This window comes from Phoca vitulina, unplaced genomic scaffold, assembly GCF_004348235.1.
Source record: "Phoca vitulina isolate PV1807 unplaced genomic scaffold, GSC_HSeal_1.0 scaffold24, whole genome shotgun sequence".
NCBI lineage: Eukaryota > Metazoa > Chordata > Mammalia > Carnivora > Phocidae > Phoca > Phoca vitulina.
Genome location: NW_022589727.1, coordinates 17,918,679 through 17,942,070, shown reverse-complemented (window position 1 = coordinate 17,942,070; position 23,392 = coordinate 17,918,679). Strand labels below are relative to the sequence as shown.

Here is a 23,392-nt window from a genome sequence, read left to right as displayed (position 1 = left end):
CATGACTGGTATTGTAATGTACCTTCTAGCAACTTCCAGGTTTGAATCCACACAACACAGGAACTGCAAGTTCTCTCAGCATATCTAGAATGACATTCTGAAGCCTATTACCAGCCAGTGCCATGACTTAGGGCTAAGTCAGATGGGAAGGTGATGGGGTTAGATGACAGCTGGCTATGTAACCTGCTCTGAGACATCTTCAACTAAAATTAGCCTAGAGTCTTGGAAGCAAGTTGGTACAAGTCTAAGAGGAGAGCTTTAAGACTAGTCATATGCCTTTCTAAGTATTGCACATCTTTTCAAAAAATCTAACAACGTGGTTTCTTATTTTAAGCTTACTGGGATAATTTCATGTAATTATTGAATATTATTACTGTTTGGTTTTGCTGTATATTTTTCTAACTTGAGATTTTTCATTTTTGATCTTTTAAATTAGACAATGACTAATAATTAGACATAGTCTAAAATTAGACTATGACTAATAAATCTTAATAAATCTGGCTCTGCATAGCAAAGAGATTAGGTGGTTATATTTGTTTTACAAAAGGTTTTACTTGTTTTGATTTTAATAAGTCAAAATTACATATTCAGAATTTCAAACTATTTTCATACTGGCTTTGTAAAACTTAGGATTCATTGACGAATTCAGTAACATAGTAAGTGTACTTCCTACTCCTGTTAGTTTATCACCTTCATAGGATTAACAGGAGAGCCTAGAAAACCATCACATTTCCAAGCCAAAACGGACTGATAAGAACATACAGTAGTGGGTACCCCCTTGCAGAAAGGAGGAACTACTGTACCTATGAACTAGTCTTTCAGTTTAGAAAGAAGACGTCCTTTTGGGCAGCTGGAGCCCTCACTTTAGGCCTACTTCACGGTGCTCAGCATTAGTTGAGAGGAAGGTAGGACAGAAAAACAGACCTTCACCTGAGGACAGGGAGCTCACCCTATCTCTAAGAGTAACTAGATTTCATGCAATGGGTGCTAGAACAGATGTAAAGTAACTGAAATGAAGCTAAGTGAGTAGATCGTGGTAAGGCCGTTTTGACCTAAAGGAAGTGGTTTTAATGACACGGAAACTGATGAAATGCATGGTGTGTGATCTTCCTCCCTGTCTCACACAAAGGCTTACTTACCTAAGCCTCACAGTGTGAACAGCTAAGGAGCAGAAAGGCATCAAGATGGTTGGGGCGCCTGGGTGGCTCAGTCGTTAAGCGTCTGCCTTCGGCTCGGGTCATGATCCCAGGGTCCTGGGATCGAGCCCCGCATCGGGCTCCCTGCTCCGCGGGAAGCCTGCTTCTCCCTCTCCCACTCCCCCTGCTTGTATTCCCTCTCTCGCTGTGTCTCTCTCTGTCAAATAAATAAATAAAATATTAAAAAAAAAAAAAAAAAGATGGTGAGCAGAGGGGTGCCCGGGTGGCTCAGTCGTTAAGCGTCTGCCTTGGCTCAGGTCATGATCCCAGGATCCTGGGATCAAGCCCCGCATCAGGCTCCCTGTTCCTCGGGAAGCCTGTTTCTCCCTCTCCCACTCCCCCTGCTTGTGTTCCCTCTCTCGCTGTCTCTGTCAAACGAATAAATAAAATTTAAAAAAAAGAAAAAAAGATGGTGAGCAGAATCTTCTATTAATACCTCCCCACATTCCAGAAAGGATCGAAGGCTGTTTTATTGCTAGCAATTTTGTTGGCAGGGGAGGGAAAAGAAGACTTTCCTGACTGTATCAGAATTTTATATAAAAAAAAAAAAAATTTTTTTTTTTTTTCTTAGACTCTATACTAAGAAATGTCCTGTCTTGGAACCTGAATATGCTCCAGCTGGATAGGCAGTACAAGGTACGGTGAGACCCTAGAGCAGATCTGAGTGCTTGATGGCCACCTTCGATCCTTGAATGCAACTCTGGAGCAAGACTGTGTTTAATGGGGCTGTATGTTACCCAAACATTGAGGACAAGGGCTTTGGATCCCTGAAACAAGAGTTTGGGGGCTATGCAAAAAATAGTTAACAAGAGAAGACACAAAGAGAAGCAGAGATGGACTGAATGATAGAGGTGCTAATACCACTCTGCCTCTTTTCTTGGCTCTGGACCTTTTAGGCTTATTTCCCTTTAAGCCACACCTACTCTTTCAGAATGAATGTTAACTTTGTTTGTGATCTGCTTTAGCCAGTTCAACAGGCTGATTTAACTTCTTTTTTAAATGATCTGAGATGCTTCTGACTGCTTACCATCAAGATGGGTAGAATTTCTAGGGAGAGTTGAATTTCTAGTTCCTTCCTACTCTGTGACACATAATACCTCCATGGTGATATCCAACATGTATGTTAGTTTCCCTTCGGTTTCCTTTCTGATTGCTTTGGGCACAGTGAAATACCTGTACTGCAAAGGACAGCATTCTTCCTCCTTCCTAAGAAGGTTTCTTCTGCTAAGAAAGACTACACAGTGTCCTAAAACACACAACCAGATCCAAGTAGTGTACCTGGCCTTCTGAGATTTTCTTGTTCTTTCTGATAGATTATGTCAATCATATACTGAAGGAAAATAGCCCAAAAGCTTGGTTTTCACTAACAAGAGAATGCATAATTACTGAGGAAAAAACAAGTAATTTCCATAAAAACATTACACCTGTAATTATTCCTGCATCCTTTGGAGTTGTCTACTTTGGTAGGAAGTTGGTGGATAATGGAGATTATAGGAAAATAAAATTATTTTTCCACCTTAGGACTGTTTAAGAACAGATACCAGGTCTGTTTAAAATTGGCAGAACTTGCAGTATGTTCATGTGTTCTTTTGTATGCTCATGTTAATACAAGTGGAAGCTTATAAAGGCCCAGAGACTAGTTGCGTGTCCACTTTAATTTGTAATTCTGCCCAGCATTGAGCCAACAGCAGACGCATGCTTAATAAAGGCTTTGGAACTATGTTGTTAATTCACAGTAAATTATCACATAAAAGAAACAGAACTGAATTAAAGGCTGGGACAAATTAGCTTAAATTTCAGAAGCTTTTGTCTAGGTATATAAATCTTTGTTATTCTAAATATCTATGAAGATTCTAAATTTTAAGAAAAGCACAAAGGCGCTGAAATCAGAAAACCTGGTTTGAATGCAGGCCCTATCATTTATTGGCTAAGTGACTTAGGGCAAGTTAATTAAACTTCTTGTGATTCAACTTGTTCATTTATAAAAGTTGAGGATATGATAATACCTGCCCTTCCTGTAACTGAAAGATATTTTGAGAATCAGAAGCTATGGAGTTTGTAAAAGTACATTATATACGTCAATTTATAATACAAATGTAAACAGCAGCCATTAATATTATGCACAATACTGCAAACAGCCCTGGGTTTGAATACATTTGGAAGACAGCAGCGTCAGAAACCGACAGACATAGGTTCTAGCCATCTTGCTCCCGGACTGTACTTTTGTAGGGCATGGCCCATTTTAGAGATGAAGCACCTGCGTGCGGACAGATTAAATGCTTACTAAAGCCACATAGCTGTACTAAGTCACAGAGCCAGAACGAACCCCAGAAGGGAAGAGAAAGCACATTAAGCAGATGGTTCTCAATCACCTTATGATCATGTTACACTTCCACCTATTAGAATTTGTGGCAATATACTTAAGGTGTTAAGAGACTGACAATGCCAAAGCACAAAAGCAAAACAACACTGTGAAGAATCTATGGTCATTAACGGTCTACTACGGTTCACCCACAGAAGTCTGTTTTGCGGAGAACGGTTAACTGCCTCAAATGTGCTCTCTTACAGTCCGGCAAGGACACTATTTTACTTCAGCACTGGTATGACGTTATGCTCCCTCTCTCCCAACTCTTCCTAAAAGCTGGGGGTACCCTACTGTACCACATATCACATTATCTTATTCCATCATAACAGTATGCATTCCTGGTTACAGTTATTTACATTTTCCACATTTGTCAGATGCAGTGGCACAATGCTTCCCGGTTAAGAACCAGGATGTGTAATTAACGGGAGTCACTGCTGCATTCACAAGGAATTGGCTTTGAGGATACTTAAAAGGGCAACATGGAATTTCATCCTAAGGTTTCAAATCCTGCCTCAACATGGTGTTATAGCAACACGACTCAATAGCAGATTATATTGCACGATTAGGATATATTACATTTTATGCAGTCAACAGGTTTTGAAAGAGTTGGGTTTTTTTTAAGATTTTACTTATTTATTTGACAGAGAGAGAGAGAGAGAGAGAGAGCGCACACACAAGCAGGGGGAGCGGCAGAGGGAGAAGCAGGCTCCCCACTGAGCAAGGAGCCCAATGCAGGACTCAATCCCAGAACCCTGGGATCATGACCTGAGCCAAAGGCAGACACTTAACCGATTAAGCCACCCACGTGTCCCAGAAAGATCTGTATAAAAACCAAATTTTTCTGAAGATTTAAAGGCGCAAGGCGATAAATTGTTAAAGGAACTCTGTTTTTATTTATTTTTTTTTAGATTTTATTTATTTATTTGACAGAGAGAGAGAGCGAGAGAGGGAACACAAGCAGGGGGAGTGGTGGAGGGAGAAGCAGGCTCTCCGCCGAGCAGGGAGCCTGATGCGGGGCTCGATCCCAGGACCCTGGGATCATGACCTGAGCCGAAGGCAGAGCTTAACCACTGAGCCACCCAGGCGCCCCGGAACTCTTTGTTTTTAAAAACAATCACTTCTCAATTTTATTTACCTTGGAAATCCTTATTGTATACGGTGTTTTTTTGAAAAAGGAATATTCCTCCTGAGCTAACAAGCAAAGCACAAACAAACTGAAAAACTCTGTCCCGAGAGGCAGTTTTCTCCTTTAGGCAAAATTTAGATTAGCACAGCTCCAACAATACTTCAGTGATACTTTTCAATGTATTTGTAAAGACCAAATCCCATACGCCATCAGAAGTCAAGATGCCCAATATATGCATTACTGGAATTAAGAAATGGACAGAGTAAGTAGAAAAAGGCAGGGCATTAAAAGACTAAGTTACCCTGAAAGATATCTCCTAGGCACTCCAAACCCTGTGTTCATCTGGAGGGTGTATGTTCAAATAGAGCAAGATGCTATGCAAGAATGTCCATTTTATTAAATATTTAACTTCTTCTCTTTGATATTCTGAGGGTTTTAAGTGTCTATCAAGCAAACTTAAAATAGAAATTGGAAATTCACCTAGGAGATTCAAAAAGTCTAGGGATCAAAAGGAGAAGTAATGAGACCTCTGTATGGGGAAAGTAATCTCCAGGGACCAAGGAATGAATAACAGAGCTTTAAGCCTCCAGTCACCTCTTGCTTACACTTCTGACAATGTAAGTTTACAACCAGCTTTGTGGAGGCCAGGTAGCCTTTCTTCTAGCAACAGAAAGAAAAGCCATATTTCAATTTAACTGTATTGTTATAAAATGATTGAAATCAACCACAGAAGAGTTAAATGTGGAACAATTTTCCTTATTTCACATTTATTAAAGGTAACTATGTTATTCCAAGATCAACACTTTCATTTCAGCTACCTCTTTCCCAAATTTCAGTTTAAAGGACAATTTAAACTTCTAAAATTCATCCAAAGACCTTTTAAGTTAAAAGAAAGGAAGAAAACAACTCCCTCTACCTGTTTTTGCCGAGGGTTTATCAGTTTTCTACTTTACCTGTACCTGACACTTAATTAGACAAAGATCACTATGAGTGCTTTACACAGATTATCTCTTTAATTATCATAAGCCAATAAGGTAGGCCCTATTATTACATCCATTTTACAGATAAGGAAGTTGAATTTCAAAAAAAATTATAACTTGCTTAGGTCAGAAAAGTGGTAGATATGGGATTCAAACCCAGGTAGCAATTAATAACTACATTGTTCTAATTCACTTAAATATTTTTTCAAAGAGCATATATACATATGTATGTAAAATTCAGAAACAAAAATAGGATTAGCAGTGTCATTTATTAAACAGTTTTAGTAAATGTACTTTCCACTACGTGTTAGGAATTAAAAATTCTAAGAATTATCTTTCCTGTTGGCAAACCTGGAAAAAAATATTTTCAGCCCATGTTACATTTAAAAGCTAGTTTCTCCAATGATACTATAGAGCACTGAAAATTGGTGAGTTTAACATTCCTGTAGAAAAATGGGCAAAGGATATGAGCAATTCACAGAAAAAGAAATACAAATAGACCTTAAATACACAAAAGGATGTTAAACCTCCCTCCGTTCAGAAAGGGACACTCTATAGGAACAAGGACTTTGTTCATTTTTGTAACCTCAGCATCTTGAATAGAATAGGGGCAATTATTCAACAAAATACATTTGTTGCATAACTATATATGTATATTTTTAAAAGCAGGGTCAAGAACTGTATGTATGAAGAAAAAATATTAAATGCAATAATGATTTCATTTGGGGAAAGGAAGGGGCATGGCTAGCTTAAAAAGTGAGAGTTAAAATTTATGAAATATGCCCGATTACGTTTCTGAACTTTGAAGCACATGCATGTATCACCAATTAAAAATTTTAAAGAGAATCATCTCTACTCGAAATATGCATGTGTAGGCACAAACACATATGCAATTTTTAAGTATTGTAGAAAAATAACCCAACTGATTAATATCAAGGATTGTGAGACCAAAAGAATTGAAATTAGCATATGTTGAGTGAAAAAAAAAAACCCAAGTTGTACAGTATCTTTTATAATTAAAAAAATGAATATGAACATATCTTTTTTTTTTTAAAGATTTTATTTATTTATTTGAGAGAGAGAGAATGAGAGACAGAGAGCATGAGAGGGAGGAGAGTCAGAGGGAGAAGCAGACTCCCCGCCGAGCAGGGAGCCTGATACGGGGCTCGATCCCAGAACTCCAGGATCATGACCTGAGCCGAAGGCAGTCGCTTAACCAACTGAGCCATCCAGGCGCCCCGAATATGAACATATCTTAACACTGTTTATATTAAAAACTAATTAGGAGACTGTAATGATTACATTTAGGGGGAGGACAGAAACTAGATTTTTCTAAACATACCTTGTTTTGTATTTTGACTTTGAAATCATGTAAATATTTCACTTAACTCTAAAAAACCTAAGTCAAAAGGGAATCTCTAAAACCTGAAAGCATATGAAACAAATGAACCTATCTGTGTAACAAGTTAGTAGTTTAACCACACAGAAAGTGACCTTCAAACACAACACTGACTGTACGTCCAGAAGGAATATATTAAAAGGAACTATAAAGAAATCTGAAATTCTTTTCAGCAACCACATTGTTAGTAACAGTATTTCTACATGTGTGTGTGTGAGAAAGAAACTAACATACTAAAGCAAATAGGTAATTATATATTATATAAATGTCATTGGGAACCATACATTGCAAATAAAATCAAAGGAATTAGAAGGAAAACCCTAGAATCTAAAATTTTAACTGGAAATACATTGGTATGAATTCATGAAGCACTTTTCCTTAGGGGCAGGGGCCCACCCCTCTCCAATGAAAAGGACTGAGAACTACTGGCCAACCCAGTAGTACAGAACATTCTTACTACAGGAATTATTATAGCTAAATATTATTTCCCACTAAAATGAAATGTGGCTCCTTAGAGAAAAAGCCAACTCTAGATATGGGGCAGGAAGCATACTAAATAAGCCTGAAACATCTCTTTGTATCAGAAAGCAAAGCAGTGGTCAGAGACAACTGACTTACTGTATTAAAATTATCCCTAAAAAAAAATAAATTATAACTGGGGTCCTGTCACAAGGACACCGAGGGGCTCCCTCTGACCAAAGATGGGAAAAATAGCCACAAGAGATTTATGCAACCCAATCCACACTTTCACATATCACCTCTGGAGGATGGTAGAGAACCAGCATATTCTGAAAAGAGATAATGGGAAGTTTTTTCTTTACAAAATGGTTCTACCTAAGTAGAAGGAATGATAGAAATATAATACAACCATTTAGCAGACCCTAATAAAACAAGGATGTAGACACTGATCAACAGTGGCTGCTAAAAATCATTAGGTTCAAGGCTGTTGGACAACTTTATCATGGATGTGTCAGACTGACAATGCCTGACACCCCAGGAAATCAATCTCAATGTTATAAAAAGGAAAACCAAACAGAGTGTGCTCCCGATGGACGTAACAGCAGGTCCACCTATGAAGCACTTTATGCCAAACAATTCAAACCTAAATCTGGCTGAGCCTCTATATATAACCATCTGTTTATAGACAATTCAGGAGTAAAAGAATATGTTAAGTGACACCATGGGAATGCAACAGGCAATATCCAAATTGTGGGTTACTCTACAGTACAAATGACCAGGTTTCTTCTGTAAATAACTGGCAAGAAAAAAAATGAGGAAGAGGGGAAGAAGTCTAGAGATTAAAAGAGATTGAAGATACATATAAACCAAAGGCATTATGTGGATCTTCTGGATTTGTCTTATTAAATGACATTTTAGATCTAATTACTAAGTGGCATTTATGAGACAATCAGGAAAAAATAAATACTAACTGATGATATTAAAGACGCTGGTTTTTTAGGTATCATAATGGTACTGGTTTTAGAAAATAAGAGTCCCAATGTTTTAAAGATTCAAACTAAATTAAAGATTAAACTATATTTTGGATTTGGTATAATTTTTAAGATAATTTCTTAAAGTAGAGGAGGTGGGGGGAGTCTGGAGATGAAACAAAGTGGGGCACATGATAGACACCAAAGATAAATGATGGATATGAGGGGTTCATTATATGATTCTACTTGCATGTGGGTTTGAAAACTCCAATAGTTTCTAAAATGGGATTATGTGCTGGAAAACGTATTTTTTTTTTAAGATTTTATTTATTTGTCAGAGAGTGAGAGAGCATGTGCGAGAGCGCACGTACACAAGCAGGGGTGGGGTGGGGGGTGGCGGCAGGCAGAGGGAGAAGCAGGCTCCCCGCCAAGCAAGGAGCCAGATGCGGGACTCAATCCCAGAACCCTGGGATCATGACCTGAGCTGAAGGCAGATGCCCAACCGAGCCACCCAGGCATCCCCAGAAAACGTATTCTTTACTCTTCTTCATATCCAAGGCAAAAAACACAAATCATTAGCTATTTGTTCTTTCGCTCACTCAAGCCTAGCTTTGCAGATTATGGCTGCCCTAGAAAACTACTCTCATCTGCTCACAAAAAATCACTGATCTAGAACAGATTTGAAAGAGCCCTTAGAGTCAGGTTAAAAGTGTATCTCACTATCAGTTGCTTACAGAATGCTACAACTGGAAAGATTTTGTTTTTCCAACAGTGTTATTTAAAGAGCCCCAAGCCCAAAAGAGGTGTTTTAGGGGTCAGGGCAAGGAGGTGGCCCTGTGAGCCTCAGCACCTGCTTTTAAAAGAGCAACTCCTCTATCTGCTTTTTAAACTAGGGCTGAAAGAGGCGAATTCTGTGAAAAGATGTCTCAGCTTTCCAAGAGTAATTTCTGGCAATAAGTTTTAGGGAGGTAATTATCATGAATCTAGACCCCCACTGGTCTTTGCCTTCTCCTTTCTAAGATACCCCAAGTGACTCCCTGGCCTAACAGCTTGTTAGTTCTAGATAAGCTTTCTACATTTGAACCCTTTTTGTTGGGTGTCTAGCCCCCACTTGCCGAGTTCTTACTGGTCCAGGAATCCCCGAAGGTGTTTTTGTTGGAGAGGTGGGTGTCCCATGTAGTCGGAGTGGCCTGTGGGGCATCCAACCTGCCGATCTGTCCCAGGGGTCTGCTCTCCACTGCCCCACTCCCCACCCCCCCAGTAGCCAGCTGCAGCTCCAGGACTGCCAGGTCCCCCTACCGAGCACTCAGCAGTACCCTGGCCCAAATTCGACTTCTCTTTGAAGGTCAAGCATCCTCCTTCTCTATTGCTTCTCCTGGAGTTTCTCGCTCTTCTCCATCTCTAGCACTCTGCTCTCTCAGGCTGCTGAGACAGGCTTGTATCCAGCTTGTTAAAAAGGTAGGCCCCACAGTAGTTCTGTGTGTTTTAGTGATACTACATTGTAAATTTTTTAATTAAAAAAAAAATTATAGCTCTCTACTTTCCAGAGTAAATAAGTACTCTGGGACAAAGAGAAGGCTGAGAGTGTAGATTCACCGTGTCCTTGGAACCACTGGTCCCTCCAGCCGACAGGCCCTACCACAAATCTGGGTAATCCTGGGCAGGCTCTTGCTCTTTCTTCCATGACTCTTGGGTCTTTTGAAAATCAGAGATGTATCTGGACTCCTGCTAATGTGACCCTGATCACTACATGACAATAGGGAGTTACCCCAAACATTTCCTGACAGAGTATTTTCTCCTGTGCAGGGCACCAGAGGACATCTGGGGGTGGGGGGGTGACTTGTTACTAACGCTGTGCCCTGACCTAATCAAGTCTAAAAGCAGATAATCTGTCCTGTATCTGCAGGAGATTTCTAGTTTTATTCTAGTGATTAGATGTATTCAAAGTTGAATAATTTTTTTTATCACTAACAACATTTTCTCAGTCTTGGAAGTTATTGTCTTAGCTTGTATTCTCAATCTCTTTAAGGGTTTGACTTCAACTTGACAGTATATTCTTTGTATGACTTCTTCTAAATAGAAGACAGCTGTTATCTGGCGACCTAATAATTCAATTCTAAAAGCAGTCACGAAGGATAAATAAAGGGTAAACGAAGTGATCATCTGGAGTCCTAATCTGCCATTTCAGCAAAATAAACCTTTGTGATTTGTAGCCACATTTACTAAAGAATAGAAAGCTTTATTCAAGTAAATATATCAATATAAATACATTAACTGAATCAGATATAAATTTAGTCCCTATCACATTTCTGTTGTACGAAATTTTTCCCTATTTCAAAATTGCGGATACTTTATGTTTCCCTCCAAAAGTTTTTAAGTTTTACTCTTTCACATTTAAGTGTTTGGTTCATGTAGAATTTATTAACATTCGTGTATATGAAATAAGGATCTGTCTCCTTTTTGGGTTTTTTGGAGGGTGCCCATTAAATGACTCTCTCAGTACCATGTACCTAACAATCCATTCTTGCCCTCGCTGACCCGCTACGCTAGCACTACTTGTACACCAGGCTTCCTAGATGGGGGGGTCTTGGGACCTTTTACTTCCATTCTACAGGTCAGTCTGCCTCCAGGACAATCCTGCACTAAAGATTTACCATCAGTCTTGACATGTGGTAGAACAAATGCCTTCCTTTCCCCCAACCTGGTTCTTGAGCAGTTATCTTGGCTCTTCAAAGCCCTATGTGCTTAAATATATATTTCAGAATCCATGTTTCAACTTCCAAGGAAAAGGGCATTGAGATTTTAATTAAACTTACATCGAATCTGCAGATCAATTTGGCAAAAACATCTTTATGACAATGTATTTGCCTTCTCAATAAGTTTTAGGTCTTTCAGGTTTTTTTTGTTTTTGTTTTTTTAATTTTATTTATTTGACAGAGAGAGACACAGCGAGAGAGGGAACACAAGCAGGGGGAGTGGGAGAGGGAGAAGCAGGCTTCCCGCTGAGCAGGGAGCCCAGTGCTGGGCTCGATCCCAGGAACCCGGGATCATGACCTGAGCCGAAGGCAGACGCCTAACGACCGAGCCACCCAGGCGCCCCAGTTTTAATATTACATTTTTTGCTAAGATTTATTCCTAGGTATGAGACTTTTTAATAGATACTCTCAATATGCACCCTCCCAGTTTTAGCTGCAGTTTGTCTGTTGATGGTACACAGAAATGGAAGAAACTGATTTTGTATAAAAGCAACCTTGCCAAACTTCCTTACCACCTCTACCAATTTGTCTGTAGATACTTATGGTTCTGTTTATTTCTAAATCTCCTGGGTATGTTAGATCTCTGACTATGACCTCCGAATAATGCTGAATAGCAAAGATGACAGCAGACATCCTTGTCTTATTCCTGATACTATAATTACTGTGCTTAATATCTCATTAAGTAATTTGTTTCTTGTAACTTTTAACTAGATCAGAGAGGTTCTCTTCTATGTGTGGTTTGCTAAGTTATTTATTAATCATGAATGACTTTTTTATTTCTTTTTAGAGAGAGAGAACGAGCAGGGGGAGGGACAGAGGGAGAGAGAATCTGACGCAGACTCCATGGTGAACAGAGAGCCCAACATGGGGCTCTATCTCATGACCTATGAGATCATGACTTGAGCCGAAATCAGGAGTCCAACCCTCAACCAAGTGAGCCACCCAGGCGCCCCTGCTTTTTATCTATTAGGATGATGGTATGTTTTTCTCCTTTTATTTATTAATGCTATTAATACAGTAAATAACATTTACAGAATCATAACATGGATCCAATGTTTCACACTCTAATCTACTCTACATTAGTATATTTTATACCAAATCCAGAGACACAATGAAATAAATATCCACATTTTTATCAAACATAACAACTTGGGTCAAACTGCTAACAAGCTAAAAGATTAGAGCTCTGAATACATGTCATAAATTAGTCCAAGAGGAGAGAACTGATCCTATGGAACACAGCCAAGATGATAAGAAGCCCTGTAAATATAAACCTGACTATAGCATGGTGTAGGCTAATTTTCCACAAAGCAACTCAACCCCCCCCCCCCATCCCCTGCTTGCTGTCTCCCTCCCTCTCACAAATTAGAGACAAATGAGCACAAGCAGGGGAGTGGAAGAGGGAGAGGGACAAGCAGACTCTGCGCTGAACACGGAGCTCAACTCGGGGCTTGATCTCACCACCCTGAGATCACGACCTGAGCCCAAATCAAGAGTCAGATGCTTAACCGACTGAGTCACCCCGGCGCCTCTATATCTGCTTTTCTAAAAACATCACCAAAATTACTACTGATTCAAATTACTCTTCATATTATCACAATAAGTGCCCATTATAAATGCAGATTACTTATAATACGATTGAGGGCACAGGCAAGAGGGATTTGATAACATTGAATACTCCACTTACTTTCCTATTCTAAAATGAAACTTTTAAATTATTTATGACATATGCTCTGTTTATTTGATTAGAAAGAACTTCATGCAAAAGATGGGCTTTAAAAAAAAACCAAACCATAACAATTACTTTTTAAAATAGGAAACTGTTATGTTTTCCCCATATACCTAACTGCTGACAATTTCCTAAACTGCCTTCTTTTAAATAACTAAAGAGTATTTTATCACATTTACAAGCTTAATAAGTTGCAGCTCACGTATCAGTTTAACTTTTCTGGTGAGGTCACTACCTAGAGCTGCATTCCTTTGTAGTTTTTCTTAGTGACCTGCCCTGATTTCACTTTTAAGCAATTCCACCTTAACTTTCTCATCTTACCATTCTGGGTTTGACTAATTAAGACGCAACACAAAATATACAAATATAGTAGAATACATTTCTGTCAAGAGCACAGTAACTATGGTTATGATGAAAGCACACACACCAGGGCTCCCAGGCCCTGAAGAGCAGTAGAGAAATGCTTCTCCCGCCCTAGGCTAGGAGAGTGTCTAAGCACAGTGGCTCTTTCTGCTATTTTAACAATTATTTAAGCTATTTGTAGGTTTCTCACATCAAAAGATTTCACCTGTGTTCTCACCAGACCATCAGGACTTATGAGTGGTAGGCCTACCAGGTTTCCTGTTAGGGATTTCATGTCCTACAAAGAACTTATTAGCCCTGGGCTCCCAAAGGAGCTGACAAAAACTGCGGAAGGCAATCGGGAAAGACACTCACTGCTTGCCACATTATCTGCACACAGTATACTCGGTCGGTAAGTGCTTTTAGAGGATACCCTCTGGTTTTAATTAGTTCGTTACCTGCAACTCACTGATGTTTTCAAAATAAGCATACACTAAGACCGTTTTGTTAGCAAGGGGCAAATACACATAAATGAGAAGTGATATGTACATTTTTTCCTGGAAGAACAATAATTGAGACCAACTGGGACCAGAATCGTGGCGCAGAAATGGAGAGTTACACAACCTAGAAGTATTAAACAAACAAAAACTATCTTGTAGAAATTAACCATTAATAAGTTCTTACCCACAAAGTGCTTTTTACAATCACACCAGCATCTATCCTTAACCTGTAATTTGATCAACTATTTTACGAGTAGCAGCAGGCACTCATGCCACACTGTGTGTGCACACTCGCGCGGAGACCAGGAGCTCCGGTGTCTGCTGGGTCTCAGGAATTTGGGACAATCTCTAGGATGAAATCATCAAGGGAATAAAAAGATACTAATGTTATTAGACAGTGTAAAATGGATCTGTTCAACAAATCCTGGAGCTTAATAAAAGTCTTTGTTTAAATGTAACTAAATTGTATCAACAGGCAGGCAATATTACCATCCACTCTTAATAAAACCAACAAGAAGATCAAATGACCAGAAACTAAAATAGCACGGGGAGGCAGAGTCATAAAAGATGTATGATGAAAAGAGGAGCCCAGCATCAATTGCAAAAGCCAGTTCTGAAGAGCCTAGCTAAATTGTCAACTAAAGGATTTATGTTCCCCGAAACCATGGTTGCTAACACCAAGTTGTATGCTTTGTTCCTATAAGTACAGATGATGTTCTTCTCTTAAATGCACAAAGTACTTAAGCTAAATCCTTTCTCTGAGGTGGTAACAGCAATATAAACACAGAGCGGGGGGGAAAACAAAGAGAAGGCATGCTTTTCTTCATGAACCAGAAGTATTTTATAAGAAAAAGTCAGCAATGGTAACCGTTTCAAGGCCATCCTACCTGTGTTTTTTGATGCCGTTGGAGAGAGCATCTCCACCACCACAGTCTTTTCCTTCTGACATTCTGTGTTTTCTACTGCTCAAGGGCTCTCCTTCCTCCTCCAAGGAGCACGCAGTCACAGCTTCCAGTCGACTCAGGGAACGCTCGGACTCGGACTCTGTGGCAGAGCAAGTTCATAGTCAATGAACTGAACTTGGGTGCGAGGCTGCAGTAACAATGGATAGCTCCCTTAACGCATCAGGCTTTGAAACTTAAGCAGCCCACTTTGTCCTTCAACAATCCATCCGTTAACCACCTCCTCGGGGATTTCAGAGAACCTGCACCCAATAAGGCTAAAGTGGATTTATGAAACAGATATAGGCTTATATAAACTTACAGTTAAACGATTTTACACATTACAAGAGATTTCCAAAGATTACCCAATTCTTTAAGAAATCATATTCAGTAGTCCCCACCCCCAAATTTCTATTTTTACGTTCCCTCTCAAAGCATCTTAAGCCTAACTTACCAACAAAGCATTCATTTTCTAAAATTCACATATAAGGAAAAAGCTATAGTGGCTGTACTTGTGGGAAGTTTAAATTACATCTGATACTATAGACACACAAAAGCGAAGGTAATTTAAAAATACTTCAAAAAATACTTCTTCTGATATGACATTATTTAAATCCTCAAGAGCTAAAGCTCAAAGTGTCCATATAAAATCCAATTATCAGGCAGGCATTTTTAGGATAGAAATACCACATTCCTAATTGGCTATGTATTCTGGGTAGAGCCATCTGCCTGTTTGGGAATACTAAGACAACTTATTTTTATACAACACATTATAGTTTTCAGGCATGATCACATTTTCGTCTCCTTTTAGCACTTCCAGGGTGCCTTGGTGACAGCAAGGCAGGACTATGGGGTTAACCACTGTGCTGATGGTCTCATGGTTTGTGAGTTAGGTGAACCAGGATTTGAACCCAGGTCCTTCTGACTCATTTAATGCTCTATATATTTCAGCTCAATGCAGCAATCTCCCAAAAACTCTAAATTGTACCCACATTTCTATTAAAATACAAATTCAAGGTAACTTCTAACTCCCCTTCTTAAGCAAAGGACTATACACTCAACTGTCCTCAGCTCTAGGCAAGCACTCTTAGACACATTCAAGCAAACTTCCTTAAACGAAATTTATTGACCATCTGCTTATATTATAGCTAACCTGGTCAGGAAATCAAATTTTTTTAGTACTTTCTTTTCCCTCTGCAGCATTCTATAACTTAGCCAACATCAAGGAACCTTATTTTTACCACATAAGGTTGATTACAGATCTTCCTTGACTTACAATGGGGTTACGTCCCAATTAACTCATCGTCAGTTTAAAATATTAAGTCAAAAATGCATTTCAAACACCCAACCTACCCAACATCACAGCCTAGCCTAGCCTACCTTAAATGTGCTCAGTCATTTACATTAGCTGACAATCGGGCAAAATCAGCTGACACAAAGCCTATTTTATAATAAAGTGTGGAATATCTCATGTAATTTACTGAATGCTATACTGAAAAAGAGAACGGTTGTCTGGGTAGAGAATGCTTGCCAGCCGATCGGTTGTTCACCCTCGTGACTGCGTGGCTGACTGGGAGCCGCAGCTCACTGCCCTTGCCTAGCACTAGCTCTGGAAAAGATCCAAATTCAAAATTCGAAGTATGCTTTTTACTGATGCATATCGCTCTCACATCACCATAAAGTCGGAAAGAAAATCCTAAGATGAATCACTGCAAGTCAGGGAACACCACAGTAACAACTGTTGGACCAATACGATTATAGGTTGGACAACACATCTTGAGCTCTGAACTCTGGACCCTCTGAATGGTGTTAAGTTACTTGGAGAAAGTCTTTCAATGCCAGTGAAGTTATTTTTATTTTCTGTAAATATAATTTTACTGGAATTTCTAAAAATATACCTTTGCTCAGTCATACACCTTATTAACAAAGAAATAGATATTTTAAACATAAATTTAAAGAGACTTATTTTTCATTGTCAATTTTAGCAGGCAGTCACAATCTTTTATTGAAAAAAATTAAAGACAACCTGAATAGCCACTAACAAAGGACAGCTGCCCATTAGATGAAATTAGTTGTTAAAACTGCATTTACAAAAACAACTTAATAAAACCGAAAAATGCTTTTAACAAAATGCTAAGACAAAAATAATCAGGATACCATTTTGCAACTCTAAAACACAGAGCAAAAAAAAAACAACTTTACTCTTTTTTAAAGAGAGACCAGGCTGGTTCAGAAGTACATACAGATGAGAACAGTAAAACAACAAAAGTCTGTCGAGAGCACAGTGAAGTAAGGGGACCAATTTTCTGGGCTAAGTAGATGGGTATCAGGAAGGACTACGTGGGAGAGGCGGTACCTCAGGTAAATCTTCACAAAAAGAAGGTGGAGGGAAGAGCATCTTTCAGTGGGAGCTGCCTAAGCAAATCCTGTATCAAAGATGACAACAGTGGTCTTGAGTTGGGGGTGGATTTTTCACATCTACATTTTCAAATTGGTTTCATATGAAAAAAATTAAGAATTTGAAGAGTCAAACAAAATAGTTTTGTCCATATTCGTTAGTATTATTTAAGATGCATCAGTACTTTATAATTTAGATGTCATGAAAACCAAAAAGCACTGAAGCAAAAAACCTCAGGCATTTATTGAACAGCACTATGCACAGGACAATGTGTTTGCTATTCAAGAGCTACAAATCATAAGACATATGTTCACCTAAAAAGAAAATTAACAAAAAGCAGATACACAGTAAACACCAAACAAGAGGTAAGGCAGTTAAGAGCTCCTATGAAGCAAAGAGACTTTTTCCAAAACAAGACTTGAGCTTAGTAAACGTAAGCTGAAGACCTACTACCTTCATCCATACTACTGAACGCCAAGCTTACCCCCAGAGATACACCATCAGATGGCAGGATAGACCCTGGTCCTCCATGGCTGGTGGTACAACTTGACCCCCCTTTGCCCCCTCCTAGTCTGCCTTTCTTCTACCCCCTTTCTCCCAGTTGTTCCACCTCTCCCCTCCCCCAATCCTTCCTCCCAACCACCTTCCCTCTGATAGGAACAGACTATCCCCACCCTTCCCCTGGAGGGCTCTAACAAAGGTCACCAATCACCTGAATATTGCAAAGTCCAATGGTCATTTTCTAATTCTTAAAGAATCACTGACATCCACAGTATCTGACACTGCTTCATTCATTCCTCCCCTTCCCTTAACAAGAGCAGGCACCGCGGCGTCGAAGAACAGTAAGATCTGGTCCCTGCCTAGGGTCTAGCAGAGGTGTACTGTTTTGTGAACACCTGAGTTCAGTAAATTTTTCTAGGTACAATAAAAGAAGTCTGAATGGGGACAGTAGGCCACATAGAGGGATTAGCAGTTTTACAGAGCAAAGGACAAGGTGTCTAGAAAGGACTGTGTGAAGCTAAGATAAATAAAAAGCAAGGCAGGCAGTGGGACAACAAGAGTATAAAATAAAGCAAGGAAGGAGGTAGCATCCCAATGCATGCCAGGAGGTTCTGGATACCTGCTAGGTGTCAATCACAGACTTGTCTCCGAGTCCTCCAACTTCAAAGGTAGAGCAGGAAACATGATCAACAACATGATTTACGGTGCTCTTGAGATAGAAACTAACCAGCTGCTTAAGAACAACAGCTCATCAACAGAGAGATGTCTAATACATACAGTGTGAAAGAGTCTGGACTTACTTTATTGGCAAAAGGAGGTCATTCTTAATAGACTCTGCCTTCATAGCATTAGTCACACTAATCTGTCTTCAGCAGAGCATCACTGCATATGGAGATCCACAGCTCTAGATATATTTAAATTCAAACATGTTTAGCTATAAATACCTAAAAGGTCATAGCCACTGTGGAGGTTACTGAGCAAGGTAAAGCCTGCCCACAGAAGTAATTTTCAAATCTCCCTGTACCAATATATCAGTGAGGGATCTAAGCACTTCTGAGATCTTAAATCTCAATCTTAAAACTTCAGGTTTTTCAGTTTTGCCCAGACATATAAATACCAAATAAACCAGACCTTATCTATCATCCAATGTTAATGGGCAATATAGTAATGTCTTGGTGGAAAGCATAAAGCACTTGGAGAGAGTGCTTAATGCCTGCACTGTGGTGGTTACAGAGCTCTCTTATAATAGTGTAAGGCCATGATACTCGTGCTTTTAAAAAGAAACACACAAGGCAGGAGACAGGGAGTCAGTCTTCACTGTGTATGGAGCTGGGAGTTTCAGTTTCAGTCTGGGATGATGAAAGAACTCTGGAGATGGGAGGCGGTCATGGTGGCACAACAATGTGAACGTACTCAATGCCACTGAACTTAAAAATGGCAAGTTTGATGTTATGTACACACTGCCACAATAAAAACAAAAATGAAACAAAACCCTAACAAATAAACACACAAAAACCTGTCAAGCCAAAGATCTATCCTGCTGGATGCATGAAATCTATTCTGGTCCTGTTATCTCTCACATCAATGCCACTGAAAAACAACACCACACAAAAGCAAGACAGCTTGATTTTTCTACAGATATATTTCCAAACGCAGCAAAAGATATGTATCTGAGTGATACACGTAGCTAGATTTCAGGCAGAGTTAGCCCTTCACCATTCTATTTCCTAAGGCATTTTCCCTTACAAACATATGTGTTTCTATAATAAGTAAAGTCGCCCCAAATTTTCAGGATACTTCATCACCCTCTGAGAAACCTGGTAAGGGAATTTATGCAACCACCCTATGCTATTTACTGAACTTCTGATGGGCAACTAGGGAAATTGGTATAACGTCCAGTAATGATGAGAAAGGGAAAACCTCATGTGGCCTTATTTGTGGCTTTTTGCTTATTCCCCACCTCGTCACAAAAGGACGGTGGCTTAATTGATAATTACATTTTACAGAAAAACTGTCAGAATAATACTTTGAAGACAAAGACTGTATTTTCAAAGATAAATTCCCTAGCCTACAGACAAGCATTTAAAGTAGAAACTCTGCCTGATTATTTTCTCAAGGAAAACAGCAATATTAGTAGAAAGTCTGTTTTAATGTGGCAAATCTCCGAAGGCCTAGATCTTGAAAGTTCTGTCCACATTAGGACTCAGAATTATTTTGAACACAAACTCCTTTCACTTTACAATCTCTTCTTTCTCATCCAAATAGCATGGAAACCATTGGCTGTGACTGGGTTAATGTGACTTTAAAACATTCCTCATCACATTTTATACATTAAATATGTACAGCTTTTTGTATGTCAATCATACCTCGATAAAGTAGTTTTTAAAAAACTTCAGAATTAAGAGGATCATTAACTCTACCCTACTTTTTTGAGTTTTTCCTATTAAAAGGCTGAAAGAAGAGGTCATGAGGTTTACAATGTAAACATGCCAACAATTCTTATGTTATCCTGATCAACTTTTTTTTTATATGACCTTTGAAAACAAGCTTGAGAACAAATAGTACAAAGAAGCAAGATGTGGAAGAACTGTGGATAAGGTCCAAATAACCTTTCCCCTGTTACTTAAGGTAACAGGAAATGGTCAGGAGATACACATATTCAATTTAATACTTTTATTGTTGGCTTCCCACATATTAGGCACATTCTAAAAATGTCCAAAGTAACCCAAGGTAACCCAAGCTTAAAATACCCATGCCAACTTTTAATTTCACTTTAAGGTACAATTGTGTAAATTCAAAAATAACATAGTAAATATAAAGAACACAAAGAAATAAATAAAAACCAACCACATTTAAAATAAATTATAAACTGAAAGTCAGAATGAGTCCAGAAAGGGCTGCCAAGAGGCTACTACAATAATTTACTAAGGAAGTGACAAAAGCTTGAAACAGAACCTTGGCAGCAAGCTTCAAGAGTGAGAGACATTCTAGACATATCCCCCCTGAATGATGTCCAAGGTCAAAATCAGTCAAATGGTACAGTGTTGCTTATGACAGAGTTTCTTAAAAATACTGGCTTGTCCCCAAGCAACTAAATCTACTCCTGTTTTCCATAACTTGCAAAATCTGCACACGTAATTGAAGACGAAGAATTCCACAAACCACAGAGTGTGAACTACTGGGAATCTTACATGTATCTACTCTGGATGATTAAATACAGAGCTTCCCAGTTTGTCTTGCAGACATCCTTAAAATTATTTTTGAGAAGGTCACATCTGCATTCACTTTACAAAGAAAATAATTCTAGAACTAAGGCTCGTTATAGAATAATCCATAGTTATAAAACAAAATATTTTGTTACTTCAACTTAATAAATCAATATTTACCAAGTATCTACCACACACCAGGTAAAGAGCTAGCTGCTAAATTAGTGCAGGAAGATTAAGGAGACAAGACTGGTTCCCTCCAGGTATTCAAAGTTCAATAAGTAAGACACATAAGTAAACATATGTTTATACAGAGCGTTTGTGGGAACAGTTGAAGAAGTCAACTGTAAGGGAACCAGGGTATATTTCCAAGCAAATAGGACATGTGGGCTGCAATGATGAAGACCAGTTTAACTCAGAAAAAGAGAATAATAGGTACGAAGGGAATAGCAAACAGCCCTCAAGCCTGAAAGAACAAGTGTGTGTCAAAGAATATCCGGCAGAGCTAGAGAGGAGGGTGGCCGGAGGGGAAAGATGTGGTCATCAGAGCTGAAGCTTTAAAGTGAATCAGATCAGAGTTTGGACTTAACCTGTAGTCATCGGCATGTTTTTCTAGGGAGTGATGAGATCAGTTTTAGACTTTATAGATAGCTCTGATCTATCAGCATCCCCTGGCCACGCTAACAATTACCACAAACTTGGTGGCTTAAAACAACAAAAATTTAGTCCTTCATAATTTTGGAGACCAGAAATCCAAACTCACCTTCACTGGACCAAAGGCACAGTGCTGGCAGGACCACCGTCCGTCTGGGGGCACTAGGGGAGAATAAATTCCTTGTGTCTTCCAGCTCTGGGGCCTGTCTGCACTCCTGGGCCTGTCTGCACTCCTGGGCCTGTGGCCACATCACTCTACGGCAGAAGTATCCTGCTGACATTCAGGTCCCACCCAGATAGATCATCTATGATCATCTCCTCATCTCAAAATCCTTAATCACATCGGCCAAGATCTTTTTTTCCAAAAAAAGTTTACAGGTTTCCAGGATTAGAAGGTGAACCTTTTCATGGGAGGGGCCATTTTTCAGCCTCCCACACCTGACAACATGATGGCTGGTGGGGACAAAGACTAGAAGCAGCCAAACCTGTTAGATGAGTACCATCCTGGTCTCTGGGGCCCAAGGGAGGGGGAGGTGAACTTAGGCACTGTCAGGGAGGACCGGGGGAGGGACAGGCCAAAGGGAAAAAGATGACTTCCACATCTGTCGTTTTCACAGTGGGAAGATGCTGTTGCTGTTCACAAAGACGAGGAATGTAGAAGGGGGCAGAACACGGTGCCAAAGAGATGGGGATCCTAAATATGTCATTATCCTCCACAACCAACTAGTCTTCAAGTGCAGTCATTTCGGCCTTAAAAATATATCCCAAAATTTCATTCATTCAAATATATGAACTCCTAATGCGTGCCAGACTCGATACTAGCTGCCAGGCATGCAGAGTTCCTCATGGAACATACTATCTGGTGGATGGGCAGGGCTGACAAAAACCAAATAATTGTACAGAATTTCAACTATGGGAAAATGGTGCAGGGAGCCTGCAAGTGGGGATGTGATCAAGTCAACAAAGTCCACCAGGCTTCCCTGAGGAAGCCCCTGACCCCTGAGCAAAGGTCAGAAGGGTATGTGTTCACTAAAGCAATAAAGGGAGAGAACTGAAACCTTCCATTCTCACTTAAATTGCTTTTATTCAAGCTTGTCATCTCTCATCTAGGACACTAGAACCCTGAATCAATCTTTACTCCTACAACACACTCTACTAGAATGTGAACTCCTGAGTAGGGACCACATCTTATTTTCTTTGAATTCCCAATTCTTAGTATAATATAATCGTAAGAATTCTACAACGTTTACTTAAAAAAAAATACATGAATCTTTATAAAACACTAATCCAATGCCCCTCTAATAATTATGTCTGTTGGCTTCCCACCACCTATATGCTAAAATTCAAATTCTTCAGCACAAACTTATCATAAGACTCATTACCAGCTGGTCCTAAATTACCTTCTTGGCTTCATCTCATCACTACTTCTCAGCACCCTGAACACTCACCGCTGCTTTGGCCACACCACATTTCATGAGGTTTCTGAAAACGATTTTTCTTTATCTTCGCATGTGCTGTCCTCTTACACAAAGAATATTCTACCCTGTCACATCTGTCTGGAGAACTCCTTACTGACTCTTCAAAACACTCCTCAAATGTAATGCTTTGTCCAACATTCTCAAGCAGTTAGCAGCCTCTCTTAATTTCTGTAACCCTCCTGACATACCATTTGGTAGTACTCATTAACTTGTTCAACAAATATTTATCGAGCACCCCTTTCTTTGTTAAGCACTATCCTGGAGGCTGGGAATATATCAGTGAACTAAATAAAATCCCACCCTCACTGCATTCTAGCCTGCATTCTAATTGTAGGAGATCAACAAACAAATGAATATTATGTGAAAGATGCTTTTTTTTTTTTAAGGGCAA

At 39.3% G+C, this 23,392-nt stretch overlaps 1 protein-coding gene across 8 annotated transcripts in view; it reads right to left on the bottom strand.

Annotated features, from left to right (window-relative positions):
• Positions 1 to 23,392, bottom strand: part of OSBPL1A (oxysterol binding protein like 1A) — a 218,802-nt gene that overhangs the window by 56,656 nt on the left and 138,754 nt on the right. For 7 of the 8 annotated variants that reach the window (XM_032421388.1, XM_032421389.1, XM_032421386.1 and 4 more), the window contains one exon: positions 14,711 to 14,867. In XM_032421388.1, coding sequence (XP_032277279.1) covers positions 14,711 to 14,867 — 157 coding nt within the window. Of the gene's footprint in view, positions 1 to 14,710; positions 14,868 to 15,218; positions 15,346 to 23,392 lie in introns of those variants that run through there. The other variant, XM_032421394.1, reaches the window with a different exon arrangement.